This window comes from Rhineura floridana, chromosome 1 (genome assembly GCF_030035675.1).
Source record: "Rhineura floridana isolate rRhiFlo1 chromosome 1, rRhiFlo1.hap2, whole genome shotgun sequence".
In the NCBI taxonomy this organism is placed as follows: domain Eukaryota; kingdom Metazoa; phylum Chordata; class Lepidosauria; order Squamata; family Rhineuridae; genus Rhineura; species Rhineura floridana.
The window spans coordinates 116698620-116715382 of record NC_084480.1 but is presented as its reverse complement, the minus strand read 5'-3'; the positions used below and the strand labels follow the sequence as shown (position 1 = coordinate 116715382).

Genomic DNA, 16763 nt, shown 5'->3' with positions numbered 1-16763 from the left:
TCTAATATCAAGGGCAGTATGTTTGAATTTTACAATTTAATTTTCTCACAGTTACCAAGGGTTGGGGTTTTGGTTTTTTTGCTTTTAAAGTTTTGTCTCTGTTGGTTATGAAATTATCTTTTTTTTTTTTTACAATAATTTTTATTCAAATTTTCATAAAACATACAAAACAAAATCATAAAACATTCAAAGACAAAAAACAAAACAAAACAAAAATGATTAAACAAAAAAATAAAATGTTGACTTCCCATTTGTCACAGATCAAATCAGTTATAGGTCTACAATATATAACAATCCTGTCTCTTAAATTATATTATAAAATCACTTTCCTCCAGTAGTTATCTTAATTAATCATCAAATCTCATAAACATTACTTTATTCTTTCCACAAAAAGTCAAAGAGAGGCTTCAATTCTTTAAGAAATATATCTATCAATTTTTCTCCAAATAAACATGTCGATTAATCCATCTCGTTAATAATAATAATAATCTTATTGTCATAACCATAATCCAAATAAACATATCGATTAATCCATCTCATCAAAATCTGTTAGGTCCAATAATTTCAATAGCCATTATTCCATTATCCATATTAATTCCATCTTCCATCTTCAATAGTCCTGTTAAGTCCAGTAATTTCAGTGTCCAATCTTCCATTATCAGTATTCCATAATAATCTTGCTGTCATAGCCATAGTCATATAATAAGAGTCTGATGGGAATTTCCTCTCTCCCAAATATTTTCTTGCCATCAATTCTGAATAAGTTGCTGAAATATTGTTGTAAAGTCATATCTGTGTTCTTTTTTTTTACAAAATGCACTGGCTCATCTCTTGAGAGTTTTTCCATTGTCACATGGCTGCAGTTAATTCCATAGATTTTCTCTATATCAAGCTCCATCACGTCATTCCAGTCCAGAAGATTATCCAAGCCATTGATAACTTTATCTCTAATATCTTCATTAATTTCTTCAGAGATAACGTTAAATTCCAAACAGTAGATTTTATTTCTAATATCCATAAACTCCAGATCTTTTTCCAATTCCACATTTGTTCCAATCTCCAAGGCTTGTATCTTCCCTTTATTTTTTCTTTTCTCATCTCTGATCTCATTCTCCTCTCTCACAGGATCCCCTATTTCTTTAAGCTCCTGCGTCATTTCGCTCAGTTCAATTTTCAGCTCCTTACTGCCCTGTCGCAGGGTTTGTTTCGTTATCTCAATCTCATCCATTATTTTCTGAAACATAATTACTTCCAGATTCTCAGCCACTTTCTTGATCGCCATTTTTAAAACCACGAAAACAAAACAAAACAAAAATAAAGAAGAACCACTTCTTATTTCAGCAACAATTTGGTTAATATTCCAGGCTTGATGACATCACAGTATAAACAGAGCAGCCTGCCTTATCTCTCTATGTTCAAGAATACAAAACAAATTTAGTTCCCAGCATCAAAACAGTTAGTGGCGTCGTGAAGAAGCAGATTCGTCAAAATAAAATAGACCAAAAAGAGAATAGTCCCAGACAATATAATGTTCCTCGGAATAGAAATCCCTCTTCTGTGTATATCTTTAGAATGCACTTCCAAGACAGCTTTTTGCAATAGAAACAGATATAAGCTGTTAATTTCGTGAATAACAGAGAAGAGTTATAGCTCACCCAGAAGTTCTTTAAAGCTGATTCATTTGACAAATCTCTTTTTGCTGCAACAATTTAAACCAAGTAAAAAAAATAATAGAAAGAAGGGTGCTTGCCTGTTAGTCTGTTTTCTCTTTGAAGAAAAGATAAACGTATCGCATTAATCAGATAGAGCTTGTTCGGAAGTCCGTCCAGCATTGCTGGCTGGACCTTTTCTCATAAATTAATGAAATCCAGTCCTCCCAACAAAAACAGGCTTTTGAGGTTGATCTCTACGTTTCTCCCTGCCCGGGAGAAATTTCATCAGTCAAAAAAAAAAATGTTCTGACTGATTTATATCTGAATAAGCTTCTTTTGAGGCGGGAGCCCATCTCAAAAGCAGGCACAAGCGAAGTCACCCTTTCCGGAAGTCGGTTATGAAATTATCTGAAGAAATGACTTAGATGATGTAATCAACAACATTTTCCTGAAGTTTATAGATCTAATAGCCTTTTGTTAGTTTTTGGCAGGATTTTGTAATCATGTGTTATTACATTGCAGGGTCACGTTGCTAATACCGTTGTATTATGCATTCTGCAGACATTTACAAACCATATTGATTCTTCTTTTTCTCATTTTTACAGTTTTAAATTTTTCTCACTTTTCTCATTTTTGCAGAACATTGAGAAAGAGCTGAGCATTATGACAGGGAGGCAGAGGAGGCTGCCAGAGTGAAGGCCCTTTTATTGTAAGACCCCTTGGAACTGTGATACATCTGTGTGAACTTTGGTCATGGATGCACACTGTTCACACTATGGGTCCTTTCTAATGGATAGTTGTTTTTATCCAAGTGTTGAGAGGCAGCTTTGCCTCCACCATGATAGCTTCTGCAGCATATTGGGGGGGGGGAGAGGTGTATACCAGGGACATTTTTCAATCTAAACCTGTCTCTCAGTTTGGACAAAGTAATTTTCCCTCCCACGCATAAGCTCCAAACTATGAACACTTGCAAATCCTACAGAACTGGCAATCCATCACTTTCCCAGGCAAACTCAGAGATGAAATCTTTTACTGTTCATAGCTTTGGAAATTAATTTCCTGGCAACTCATTAATGCCTTAGTCAACTTCTGAAATGCTAGAAGACAGTCATGATTACCTATCCATGGAGTCTTAAGTCAGCAAAGGGTGATTTTACATCAACAGTATTTTATTTAAATCAAGATAGTATTCTATTTTTTTTAATAAAAAACTTTTTAGATGTTAAAAGAATTGAGCCCTAGAATTGGTCCCTATTAGGGAAGACTAAAAAGGAATAAAGATTTCAGCCAACTGGCATTTCCTGAAACATTCTTGGCTGGGTGTAATTGCAGAACATGTCTTCTATTCAAAAAAGTATTATTAAACACCAGTAGAGTGTTGCACAAAAAAGGGAAAGTAAGGCTGCAATCCAGTACACACTTACCTGAGAGTAAGTCCTAGTGAACCCAGCTTACTTCTGAGTAGACATGTTTTGGATTGCAGCCTAAACCCAGAGATTATTTTCTGCTTGCATAAGAGCCTGCACATCTTTTTGTGCAAAAAACCATAAGACTTGCTATAGAACATACCTGTTATAGCCCTTTGAACTCTCTTCTACAAATGTTTGTAGAATTACATATGACTATTCTCCTTTTGTTTATTGTTTTTTGGCTCCAACCTGGTGTTTCTTGCAAAGAAAGAATTTGTTTAATTTAGTCTGAAGCTATGACTAAATGGAGATGGATTTGGGATTTCAGCTGGGCTAGGTGAAATAAATGCAAGACTATTTATTCTGCGTCTGTGCTCCTATTCCTTTGCGGCTTTTCCTCCTGTAGCTTCATAGAAAAGTGAACATGTTGTGTTGCTGTCTGTGAAAGCTGAGCAGGTGTCCAATGTAGGCAGGTGGATCCTTGAACTCTGCCTCTCTCACAAGTTGACTCCAGTAAAGTTCCATTAACAGGTGGCTTGCTGATTGGTGTGCCATGTGACATTTATCGAGGGAACTACTTGGATGGCAGGCGGCTTCATACAGAGGCAGAGGGTCTTTGCTTTTGATGAGGAAATTGCTGAAACTCATGTCTCATTAGTGTTTCCTAAGGTTCTTTGGAATTAAATAACAGTTTAATTAAAGTCTGACGTAAACACATTTCTGCACTCTTTCCCTGCAGCATTTTATCACATTAGAACTGATCAAAATAGTTGCCTTGGGCTGACTTGAACAGATACACATCTGGAGCACCATTTGTGCAAGCTGCCATTGAGCAGGCTACATACGCTATGCTTCACAGCAGCTCTCTTTTTTGCCTTCCTTTGTAGATGGAATTACCTTGTTGGGAGATGAGTTGTTCTAACTCCCCCCCCAATTTGCATAAACATTTCTCTCTTTGATGTGCTAGTGCTTTACATTTATAACATAACAGTCCAGACATGCATATTCTTTATCTTTATAGTATTATGCAAGAATAACTTTTAAGCCTTTAATCTAGCCAAACCTCTGTTTAATTCCACCAACACCCACCAATTTTATTCAGAAACACGTATGGATGTTATTATCAGTTCTGCATTAGCATAATAGTCACTTGGAACAGTTTAGTGTCAGCTGGAGATTTCAGCACTTAATATCCTGTAGAAGAGCATTAATTGTTTATAACCCCCCCCCCAAATGAAGGGTGTCTATTTCTGATTGATAAAACTGTGGTTTTGAAACAATCCTGTTTTATATTCTTTCAGTTACTCATTATTGTCAATATTGAGCTAAAGATGTAGATGACTGAATTATATTTTAACTGACCATTACAAAGATGTTACAAGAAATGTAAAAAAGATTGACAATGTTTAGATTGTTGGTAACCATAATTTACTGACTATTAGTAGATGTTGCTGTACTAGAGAACAGAGTACTGAACTGTCATACCTGAGTTGTTTTTAATGAAATCGGTCAACTCTTTAAAGTTGATGCCATACTGTTGTTTATTTATTCTATAAGAAGAGCCTGCTGGATCAGGCCAGTGGCCCATCTAGTCCAGCATCCTGTTCTCACAGTGGCCAACCAGATGCCTGGGGGAAACCCGCAAGCAGGACCCGAGTGCAAGAACACTCTCCCCTCCTGAGGCTTCCGGCAACTGGTTTTCAGAAGCATGCTGCCTCTGACTAGGGTGGCACAGCACAGCCATCACGGCTAGTAGCTATTGATAGCCCTGTCCTCCATGAACTTGTCTAATCTTCTTTTAAAGCCATCCAAGCTGGTGGCCATTACCGCATCTTGTGGGAGCAAATTCCATAGTTTAACTATGCGCTGAGTAAAGAAGTACTTCCTTTTGTCTGTCCTGAATCTTCCAACATTCAGCTTCTTTGAATGTCCACGAGTTCTAGTATTATGAGAGAGGGAGAAGAACTTTTCTCTATCCACTTTCTCAATGCCATGCATAATTTTATACACTTCTATCATGTCTCCTCTGACCCGCCTTTTCTCTAAACTAAAAAGCCCCAAATGCTGCAACCTTTCCTCGTAAGGGAGTCGCTCCATCCCCTTGATCATTCTGGTTGCCCTCTTCTGAACCTTTTCCAACTCTATAATATCCTTTTTGAGATGAGGCGACCAGAACTGTACACAGTATTCCAAATGCGGCCGCACCATAGATCTATACAATGGCATTATGATATCGGCTGTTTTATTTTCAATACCTTTCCTAATTATCGCTAGCATGGAATTTGCCTTTTTCACAGCTGCCACACACTGGGTCGACATTTTCATCGTGCTTTCCACTACAACCCCGAGGTCTCTCTCCTGGTCGGTCACCGCCAGTTCAGACCCCATGAGCGTATATGTGAAATTAAGATTTTTTGCTCCAATATGCATAATTTTACACTTGTTTACATTGAATTGCATTTGCCATTTTTCTGCCCATTCACTCAGTTTGGAGAGGTCTTTTTGGAGCTCTTCGCAATCCCTTTTTGTTTTAACAACCCTGAACAATTTAGTGTCGTCAGCAAACTTGGCCACTTCACTGCTCACTCCTAATTCTAGGTCATTAATGAACAAGTTGAAAAGTATAGGTCCCAATACCGATCCTTGAGGGACTCCACTTTCTACAGCCCTCCATTGGGAGAACTGTCCGTTGATTCCTACTCTCTGCTTTCTGCTTCTTAACCAATTCCTTATCCACAAGAGGACCTCTCCTCTTATTCCATGACTGCTAAGCTTCCTCAGAAGTCTTTGGTGAGGTACCTTGTCAAACGCTTTTTGAAAGTCTAAGTACACTATGTCCACCGGATCACCTCTATCTATATGCTTGTTGACACTCTCAAAGAATTCTAATAGGTTACTGAGACAAGACTTTCCCCTGCAGAAGCCATGCTGGCTCTGCCTCAGCAAGGCTTGTTCTTCTATGTGCTTAGTTAATCTAGCTTTAATAATACTTTCTACCAGTTTTCCAGGGACAGAAGTTAAGCTAACTGGCCTGTAATTTCCGGGATCCCCTCTGGATCCCTTTTTGAAGATTGGCGTTACATTTGCCACTTTCCAGTCCTCAGGCACGGAGGAGGACCCGAGGGACAAGTTACATATTTTAGTTAGCAGATCAGCAATTTCACATTTGAGTTCTTTGAGAACTCTCGGGTGGATGCCATCCGGGCCCGGTGATTTGTCAGTTTTTATATTGTCCATTAAGCCTAGAACTTCCTCTCTCGTTACCACTATTTGTCTCAGTTCCTCAGAATCCCTTCCTGCAAATGTTAGTTCAGGTTCAGGGATCTGCCCTATATCTTCCACTGTGAAGACAGATGCAAAGAATTCATTTAGCTTCTCTGCAATCTCCTTATCGTTCTTTAGTACACCTTTGACTCCCTTATCATCCAAGGGTCCAATCGCCTCCCTAGATGGTCTCCTGCTTTGAATGTATTTATAGAATTTTTTGTTGTTGGTTTTTATGTTCTTAGCAATGTGCTCCTCAAATTCTTTTTTAGCATCCCTTATTGTCTTCTTGCATTTCTTTTGCCAGAGTTCGTGTTCTTTTTTATTTTCTTCATTCGGACAAGACTTCCATTTTCTGAAGGAAGACTTTTTGCCTCTAAGAGCTTCCTTGACTTTGCTCGTTAACCATGCTGGCATCTTCTTCTATCATGTCTATCATCTTGGTCAGAGGACCAGTAAAGTTGATTCCTTTCTGTAACTTATACAAACAGTTTTTGTTCTGTTCTGCTGTACACTGCGTTTGTTATTCCACTGTGAATGGAACATAAATACTCCATTATGATGTCAGTGCTAGGGATACCAAGGAAATCATTTGAATTACTTCACAATACTAAGGACATTGTGAGTTTCTATGAGTGTTTGAGACATTTAATCTTCGTTGCATTCCATAGTGTTTTGTGCTTGACACCTTACATTTCTCCTTTTTAAAAAACACATTGGTCTGAGTGTTGTGCTGTATTTGCAGGAGAAATGGGTTACGTAACTGTGATTAACAAAACAGGTTTTTATTGTTCTACCAAAATGTTTCGACTTCTGCCTTCACCAGCTGCTAACATACAAATGCTGTTACCAAGGTGGCAGTTATAGAGCTTTGAGGATGGAATGCTCAGAGGGGTTTCATTTGCAGAAGCTAAGTAACGCTTGTGCTGTCCTCCAGGTTAAAGCCACGTGGTGCCAATGTGTCCAGAGAATATATCCAAAAGTTCTCTCTCTCAGTCAGTGCTGCTGGATCTGTTGGCATCTCTATAGCTGTTATAGAAAAGTCCAACAGGATGTGGCCCTCAGTGTTGAAATATTTTGCAGCTGGTTGCTCCACTTTTTGTCAAGATTACTGATCTATGGTTTCTGAACCATGTCAGTTGTAGTTTTTCCAATGTAATGGATATGACATCCTGATCTTTTGCATTTGATGACATAAATTATATTGCAGGACCTGCAGGTGATGTTCTGCTTGATGTAATATGTTCTGCCTGTCCTAGTGCTTCTGAAAGTATGTATAATATATGCCCTGGGCTCCTTTTGGGAGGAAGGGCGGAATATGAGTATAATAATGATAAATAATAGTAATTATATTGTTTATTGACTACATAACTCTAGCTTGAAACCCTGAGGTTGTAGAATTCTGCAGTTTTAAAGGAACACCACTGTGACAATAACACTTAGCACTTCCCCAGTAATTTTATATTAGAGCTGAAACAAGAGGTTAAATGAGAATCCTGAGTATATTGACTTGGATCCTAACTTAGGCTCCCATGAGCAGAATGGGGAGGTTCACCAATTTTGCTTCCCCCTGCACTCCTCTAGAGCAGATTTTGGGGGGCATTAACGAGCTGACAGGAAAATTGACAAGAGTTGCCTCCCCCCTTCTTCTGGTGGAAATGTCATGTGGATCAGTGGAACTCCATTTTAAGAGGATACTTCTGCCAGGAAGACCAAACTCAGGATCCCAGCCATTGTACTTTATATAACATTCTTTCAAGCACCTAAAATCTTTTTTTGTTTCATGAGGTAACAGTCTAAATTAATTAAATATCTCTCTTATACCAGAAATTTAGATTTGGAGTAGTAGTAATAGGAGACACAGTTAAGTTTTTCAGGAGTTCTTTTGTTGAATAATGTTTTATATAAGATCCCCTCTCTCCTCTGAACACACACCCCATAATCTGTAATTTGTGTACTTTGTATTTTATTTTCTCATTAGGACAAAAATTAATTTCTTCCTATGTTCTTTTCTTGTGACATTATTGCATAGCGTGATGTTTGGTTTACTGTTAATGTTACAGTCATGTTAGTCAAATACTGCAAAAGGAAGCTCTTAGTGGTAGTTCTTTTCTCCAATGTAGAGTTACTATGAGTTCCTCCCACTTCTTAGGCATTCCCTTCACACCTTCCCTTTGTTACAGCCACTCAAAGCTCCTCCTACATACTTGATCCCAGTTCTGCCCAACGAAGTCCCTCAGATCAAATGAACAGAACTTCCATGTTCAGAGACAGTGTACTTTGGACAGAGCTTGGAAAAGTTACTTTTTTGAACTACAACTCCCATCAGTCCCAGCCAGCAGCTGGGGCTGATGGGAGTTATAGTTCAAAAAAGTAACTTTTCCAAGCTCTGACTTTGGAATACCAGAAACTGGGTAAAACAAAAAGTGAACACTGTTGCTTTCTTTCCCTGTCTCTTACCACAAACTGAGTGAAAGATAGAGATGGGATTCTGGGTCCCAAACCTCCAAGCCACGCCTGTGGTCCCAAGGTATGCTGCTGCAGCAAAACATTCATTTGATAAAAGGCTAACTAGCGAGGCTGAGAAACTTGCAACAGTCACAAATAGAGTACAAGGTAAAGGTAGGGTTTGACCTCCAGAAAAATTAACATTCCGTTAATTACCCCTCATTTCCCCTTTGTCTCCTCACAAAAAGGGGGTGTTCCACCAACTATCTCCATTAGATTTCTTATCCTCTGCACAGCTCTCTGTCCATGACAGCGTGCAAAAGAGCCTGCATGGCTCGTTTTCAGTGTGCCCCCAATGCTCTTTTTCTCCACTTCCAGCTTAAATTTAGCAAGGAGGCATGAAGGACAGTTAAGTTCCGCCAACCTCCAGTGTACAAATAGTCAGCCTGTACTATTCCTCCCTTACCACTACACACTGCAGTTACCCATACAACATTCAGCATGCTTCTATTCAAGCAGGAAGGGACAGACTCTGAAAACCTTTTTTTGTGTCTTATCCTACACTGGCACAGCAGCTTTAGCTCCCAACTACCATAGTGAAAGGGGTGTGTGGGGAACACAGTAAAAATCCATATGCAGTTATTTATTTAGGATATTTCTATTCTGCCCTTTATCATTCTTTACTCTAGGGTGGATTAACAATGTTTAAAAACAATAAATACAATACCTATCATCATAATTATACACAGGAGGAATAGAGGAAACCAATACTAAAATAAATTAAAATTCATAAAATGAGCAAATGCTGTGCTATAAAATCTCAATACTTAAAAGCCTGGAAAAATAAGTCTTGAGCTAATGGAAAGAATAACACCATAGATGCCTGTCAAACTACCTAGGGGAGGGTGTTCCCCATTCAAACCACCAACACCGAGCAAGTCCATTCCCATGTCACTGCATAATCCACCAGCCATTTATGCTGAATGTCAAGAAGGGCCTCTCCTTGGGCAGAACAGTACTAGGAGAGATGTCCTTCGGGTATCTGGGTTCTGAGTTGCACAGGGCTTTCTATGTCAGCAGTATAAACACCTTGAATTGAGTCTGGAAACATGTGGAGAACCAACAGAAATCCTACAGAACAGGTGTAATATGATTCCAGCTGGCTGACCCACTAACCAATGTGGCCATCACATTTAGAATTAACTGACGTTTCTAGGGCATCTTCAAGGGCAGACCCAAGTAGATCACATTACAGTAATACAAAAGGGGGATACCACAGCATGGGTGCCTGTTTTAGTACTTTTAGCTCTCAAGCTGACACTTTGGAGTGATGTGCACCCTGTTAAAGGAGCCACAATGGCTCTTAGTATACTTGTTTTCCCTCAAGTCAATTGTATTAGAATGTCTTCTCAGTATTGAGATAATATAAGTATGCAAGAAGCACAGTCAGCACCAAAAGCAAATATTTATTTAATTTTGTCAGGTAGCTTTTTATAATAGCTTTTATGCTAGAGTGAAAAGTATGTTGTGGTCTTAACAAAACAAAAGTTTAACAAAAGAAAGAAAGTGGTAATATTTGCAACTCCTGTAGAAGCAAGTTTTTAGATAATGATTTCAGTTATGTGCTACAGTGAATATTAGTTTTATCTATTTTTTTGTCTCGCCCTTCAAATATTTTAGGGTGATGCAGTTCTTAGAGTTGATGTGAGAATATGAAAAAATCCTATTATGCTCTCAGCAGCATTGAGAGACAAGTTAGGCTGAAAAGTCCCTTATCCAAGGACAGCTAGTGTGTGGCATTGATAAACATGTATTTGAAACTCAGTGTGGTTCATTGATAAGTGTGGATTTGAACCTGCATATCCCGTGTTCTTTTAACCACTAACTCTTTAAAGTTAACGGCATGGAAGAATCATTCACCCAAAGCAAATTAATACTTAATTTTGTAAAAAATAAAATAAAAATCTTACTTTGCAAGGCCAGCTAGTTATAGCAGAATCATTTTTAAGACTGAAGTCTTTCCAGCAACAATGAAGTGTCCTGAGCATACTTGGAAACTTCCATTACATCCCTGAACCTTGGGAATTATGCTATGAGTTCTTCCTGTTTTGCTCTATTGAGCCAAGACAAACTAAAACTACAGTTATCAGGGACCTAATGGCAATGGATGCCTTGAAAGTGAAGCCTATGTTCTGCAAGTCTCAGTGGACAAACACACACACATAGACACACATTACAAGATTAAGTTTGGAAAATGGGGAGGCACTGGATTCATCCTATAACAGACCAGGCCCAAACTTGGTGGGAGTTTGGGCTCTTCTCCAGATGGGCTTTGTCAGGGGGAGGGGGGGAATTTGAAAAGAAATGGCATAACCACCACTTGCAACTGCAGGGTAGCTTAGTTAAATGTTGGCAACTTGCCCAGTCACAATCCAGGACCAAGTACAGCATGAGCTATATGTCAGGGTTATATGTGTTTCCTTCCTCATATATTGGCAGAAGGAGAGGTGATGGATGGTACTTGAGGCTTCCCTTATCTGAGGATGTAGCATGGTGAATACATCCAACATGATAGCTTAATTTTTCAAAGCACATTTTTGCCCCTTTGTGGCACGTGCTTTAGGATTCATTGCTCTATATCAAACTGGACCTTCAGTCTTTGGCCCTACCTCTTATGTGTCTAGACTATTCACACATAACAATGTTTCTTCCTCTTATATATTTCTAAGCGAATTCAGACAGCTACTCCTTTCTGCCAGTTATCTCTGTATGCTTTTCAGTTTCTGTAAAAAGAGACAAAACATGCTTTTGTTGAAATGAAAGGTTGAAAGAATGTTGTGTGTCAGCTTCTTGAACTGTTATGAATATAGCATATTGATACTGATAATGTAGAATGGGGATTGCCAATCTGTCACCCATGGGTGCCAGTGTCAGTGACACTCCCAACAGGTAGCCCAGAATCTGAGTTTTCATTTTTTTAAAAGTAAGTCTCCAGCCAGACTTTCTAGAAAGAAAGTTATGGAGTAAATTATGCAAGTACCCTTTTAAGCATTTGGATACTTTTGTGTGTGTTAAGTGACTAATAAATAATAATAATAATACTGTGTGATCTTTGGGCTAACATATCTATTATGTTGTATTGACATTGCAGATATGTCTTCTCCTACAATGAAGAAACCTGAAAAGCCTTTATTTAGCACTACATCTCCCCAGGATTCTTCACCAAGACTGACCACTTTCCAGCATCATCATCCAGGGATCCCAGGAGTTGCACACAGTGGTGAGAATGAGGAAGAGGGATGGAAAAAACTCTCAATATATAGCTAGTCTTTGCCCAACCACCATAATGCCCCTAATTATTGATCTAATGTTAAGTTTAACATTTGGCACAAAATTATATGGAATATCCTGGAAAGGAGATTCTGAGAGGTTCAATGTGCGTCTCAGTCAGTTCAGTGTTCAATAATGTCGATATAATGTGTATTATATCTATATTATATGTCATACAGAAGTTTATTCACAAACATCTGTCTATCTATCTATATTTCTCTGGGATTACAGATAATCTCAAAATGGATGTGAATCATAACACTTTAAATATATATGTGATTATAAGTTACCCATTAAGTATTGTTCTTCCCATATTATAATGAACTTGTAATGAAGTCATTGTGATAGTCATAGAGGTTTACGTGCAGAACTTGAGTAAAATTTTGGGCCTTGAAAATAAATTCAAAATTAAAATAATAAGGGAATTTTTAGATTAGGAATTATAAAGGTTTATTTATTGATAACTTCCTTAATTTAGTTTTGCCTCTGCCAGGGGTACTTTCATCAATGAGCAGTAGTATGCATTCCATAGGCAAGGTATAATAAACTAATAGCACAATCTTTTGCATATTTACTTGGAAATAAGTATAACTTTGTTCACTGTGACATACTATCAAGTAGCTTTACATAGGACTGCTGTCAAAGAGTTAAAATGCAACTTGAATGAATTTATTTTAAAGGTTATTTTGAAAGTGCAGTTCTGCTGTGAAAAGGTGAACTCTAAATAGATAAAGGATTTTTCTACAGCACACATTTTCTCAGCTGATAGAAAAAATAGCTTTTCTTTGTTTCCTTGCTACTGTTTTAAACTCAAAGCATGAAAGGATAGTTTTTGCTTAAACAGCTATCCCTTAGTGTCTTATATTTAACTTCTCCCTTCTTTGCTATATGAAATCCTAGAAAGGCATAACAACCATAATGATCTTCTCACTTGGGCACACCATACCCTGAATAGCTACACTGAGAAAAAAATGAATGAGATCTATAGGAAAGAGAATGGGGAAGTCAGCACAAGTAGAGGAGAGAAAAGGACTGCAAATACACTTGTATTTGTAGATATTAAAGGTAGGCGCAGAGCAGCCATCCACTGAAGAAAACATTGTTAATAAACAAAACTATTTAAAAAAATACTGAACAAAGCCAGGATCTTTCAAAATAACTCACGACTCTCTACATTTGTATCTTTTTTTAAATATATCCTTGAAATTGCTTCCAGGCACTCCCTTTTTCTACTGAGAAACAAACAAACAGCATTTTAAGACTTACTCTTTTCATGCTGGCACCCTTTGCAGCTACAGGGTGTTAGTATCAACTTTGTATTTAGCTGTAACTCTGAAGATAGATGGCTGCACTTAACGTCATTATAAAGTTTTAAAACAATGCACTGAACATCCCGTTAGCCACTGGAATCCTGATGCACTGATGTGCTTGGGAAGATCTATACATACAATGAACCACTTTTTTCCTATTCTGTGTATTGTTCCCCCACCATTGGAGTCTGTATTAAAAGTTGGAGATTTAGGGTAGTGGCAGTAATGAAGCCTATTGCGTCTATTGACTGAGCCGATGTGATGTGAAATGCTCACAAGGAAAGCTATCAGCAGTGGGATATATGCAACTATCTAGCTTTGTAAGGTTAAGTTAGAAGTCAATTGAGAAGAAACCCATGTATGTCTAGGCACAGGGAAAAGAGCCTTAAGGGCCAGGTAGGACATGAGGATTGGAAAGCTTGATGAGAAGATATTTCACAGAGAAGGAACAGGATGTCCCGAGGTATGGTAACTGAAGGAAGGGGCTATATCAGGCATAGTTTGTGACTGAGGTGCATTCTGGTACAGGCTGCTCAAAAGTTCCCAATTCTCTTTCTGTTAGTCTATTACAGCGCTGAGCAGGAAACAAACCAGAAGTTACCTTTGTGTTATGTGCAGACCAGAGCTTGTGGTTTGTTTTAGGAAAATAAATGGGAATGGAAAGCCAAGAAAAAAATATCTCTGGCATCTCAAGGAGTTAGCAGGGGAGGAGCCAATTGGGAACAGTTTGCACCAGTATGATACTCATCATGTTAAAACATTATTTAGAATGAACTGTGATTTAATATGATGTGCAAACCACCTCATAGACTACAATTATGATCTTAGGTGTCTGGTTTTGTGTATGCATATGCCTCTTTGTGCCTGCAGGAAAGAGGAAAGAACAAAACTCTACTGCACATATGCAATCTGTAAGAAAACCAATTTTACCATTTATTTTGAACTTATTTCAGAATTCTGTTAAGTTATTCTGTTAGGAACTGTATGCACCTCTTAGCAATAACAATGTTGTATTATACTTTTCTTCTCAAGCATACGTTAGTTTTTCTTCCATACATCCTGCTTATAATATTCTCACAAAAATGTCCCTGTATGTAAGTAGAACAGTGTAACAACTCTGCAGTAATGGAATATTCTGTAAATTCCTTTCACTGCTAAAGACATTATGGTGGTTCTAGACAATACATACAACCTCTTTATAGAGAAATTTGTAGAGGCAACAGAATGCAAGAAAACAATGTATAACATATGATACCCTTATTGTTCAGCAGAGATATTGCCATTGGGCAAGATATTTTCCCAAGCCCAAAAGCTGCACATTCATTAGCATTTTCACAATGGACAGCTAATTATTCATGGTGTTATTGTTTAGTAATTATTCCTCCCCCCCCCCAGACATACATTGGCCAGGGTGTAGCACAAAGCAATGTGGAATTATTTGCTGACTTTCAGGACTCTAACTTTGTTCCCCCACACAGAAAATTGTTCTGGAGTTTGAAGTGGTTTGTTTTCTTAATTTCTTTGCCTTGGTTTTAGGTCATACTTGATAAATATGTTTTCTTCAGGGTGATGATTTCTTTATTTAAAGAAAGGTTTGAATAAAGTATGCGAAGTAAAATATATTGGTTCTTTATATCTTTAGAAAATGACAACAGTCTCTGATGCATGGGGAATTGTGGGAAAGAAAAAATGGTGATTTAAAGATGCTGTGGATAAGCCTATGATGAGGGCAAAGAAATTAATCAATTTCAATTCTTGTCTGATACGGGTTTTTCTTGCTATGTGATGTGTGCAGAGCATTACTTTCATTATCCTAAATAAATTCTATTTTTCTTATTTCTTCTAGTCATCTCAACTAGAACTCCTCCTCCACCTTCACCATTGCCATTTCCACCACAAGCTATTCTCCCCCCTGCCCCATCTAGCTACTTCTCTCACCCAACAATCCGGTATCCTCCTCACCTGAATCCTCAGGATACTCTGAAGAATTATTCTTATGACCCGTCCAGTCCACAAACCAGCCAGGTACTGTAGCACCAAAAAAGCTGTGAGTAATCTTAGATGGAATGTGTTATAAAAGTTTTTTTAGATCTGATTGTTGTACCTGTTCTGTACAAGCTGGATTTTGCAGCCTAATTGGTTCAGCATCTTTTTTGCTTAACTGATGCTGAATAAAAGTGGAATGGTCACTGGTAGTTGTATTCCAACCATTCTTGCCTTATGATTCATACATTATTTGAATGAGGAACAGACTAGAGCATAGTTTTACAGATTTTTTTCTGGGAGTTCTGGACTCAGAATTATGCCATGGCTTTAGCACAGTGAATTAGGACTATGAGCAAAACACAAGGGATTCATCTGGGGAGTGGCATACATTTGTGTATAGGTATTCTGTAGATGATAATGCAAACTGGTTATACATGTAGTTTTCTTGACTGAAGCCTATGACTTTCTTTGTGTTGAAGTCACAGCCACTTATGGCAGTCATTGTGGGTAATACATAGGGACGAAGTGCTTGCTTCAGGGAGAAACAAGGAATGTGCTAATGTAAACCCCACAAAAAGAGCAGGCAGGGCTATTTTTAGCTAGTGTTAAATAAAATCCTTTTGATTTGCAGATTGCTTTGCAGTACTTTGCATGTATTTGGCAAATGTTTGAACTAGTTAAAAAATAATGTTAATAAGCATTGCACAAAAACTAAAGACTAAATTTTTGGTTTTGTCAAGAATGGTTGCACATAAAAGTGTGGAGGTTTACATGTGTGGCAATTGAAATAATACCACACACACACACACAATTATTTGGGGACTTGTGTACAATTGTGTGTTTCATGACAACATCAAGATGTTCATACATGATCTAGTCAAATGGAAATATTTGCTATCTGTGTGTCATTGCAAAGTTCAGTTTCTGGTTTTACTGTCTCTTATTCAGTGCCCCTGTCAAGATCCATAGTTCACATTTGCAGTATTGTAGATGAAAAGCAAGCAAATCTTTTCCAGAATTGACAGTAAAACACATTGAAATATATTTAATTTCCTCTTCCCTTTATAGATTACAGTTTTCATTCTTCTTTTAGTACTTCAGTTCATAAGCCACTTTCAACTTTGCAGTTATGAAAGTGGTGTATAAGAAAAGTTAAAACAATAAAATTAACAGAACCATAACAATAACATAGATAATGCTAGCATACAAGCCAGACTAAAATACAAGACAGTATAAAATAAGCAGAGAGGAGCAGAGAACCACAGTTGCGGTCGATGGGTGAAATAATACGCAGACAACAGCAGCTATGGTTGAATAAAGGGCCACTTTATTAAATTCAAACAAAACTTTAAAGCGACCTGCAG

General features: G+C 37.9%; 1 protein-coding gene across 11 annotated transcripts in view; it reads left to right on the top strand.

Annotated features, from left to right (window-relative positions):
- NFIB (nuclear factor I B) overlaps positions 1–16763 on the top strand; it is a 326941-nt gene that overhangs the window by 257125 nt on the left and 53053 nt on the right. For all 11 annotated transcript variants that reach the window (XM_061630103.1, XM_061630123.1, XM_061630095.1 and 8 more), the window contains 2 exons: positions 11925–12053; positions 15260–15438. In XM_061630103.1, the coding sequence (XP_061486087.1) occupies positions 11925–12053; positions 15260–15438 (308 nt within the window). The remainder of the gene's footprint in view (positions 1–11924; positions 12054–15259; positions 15439–16763) is intronic.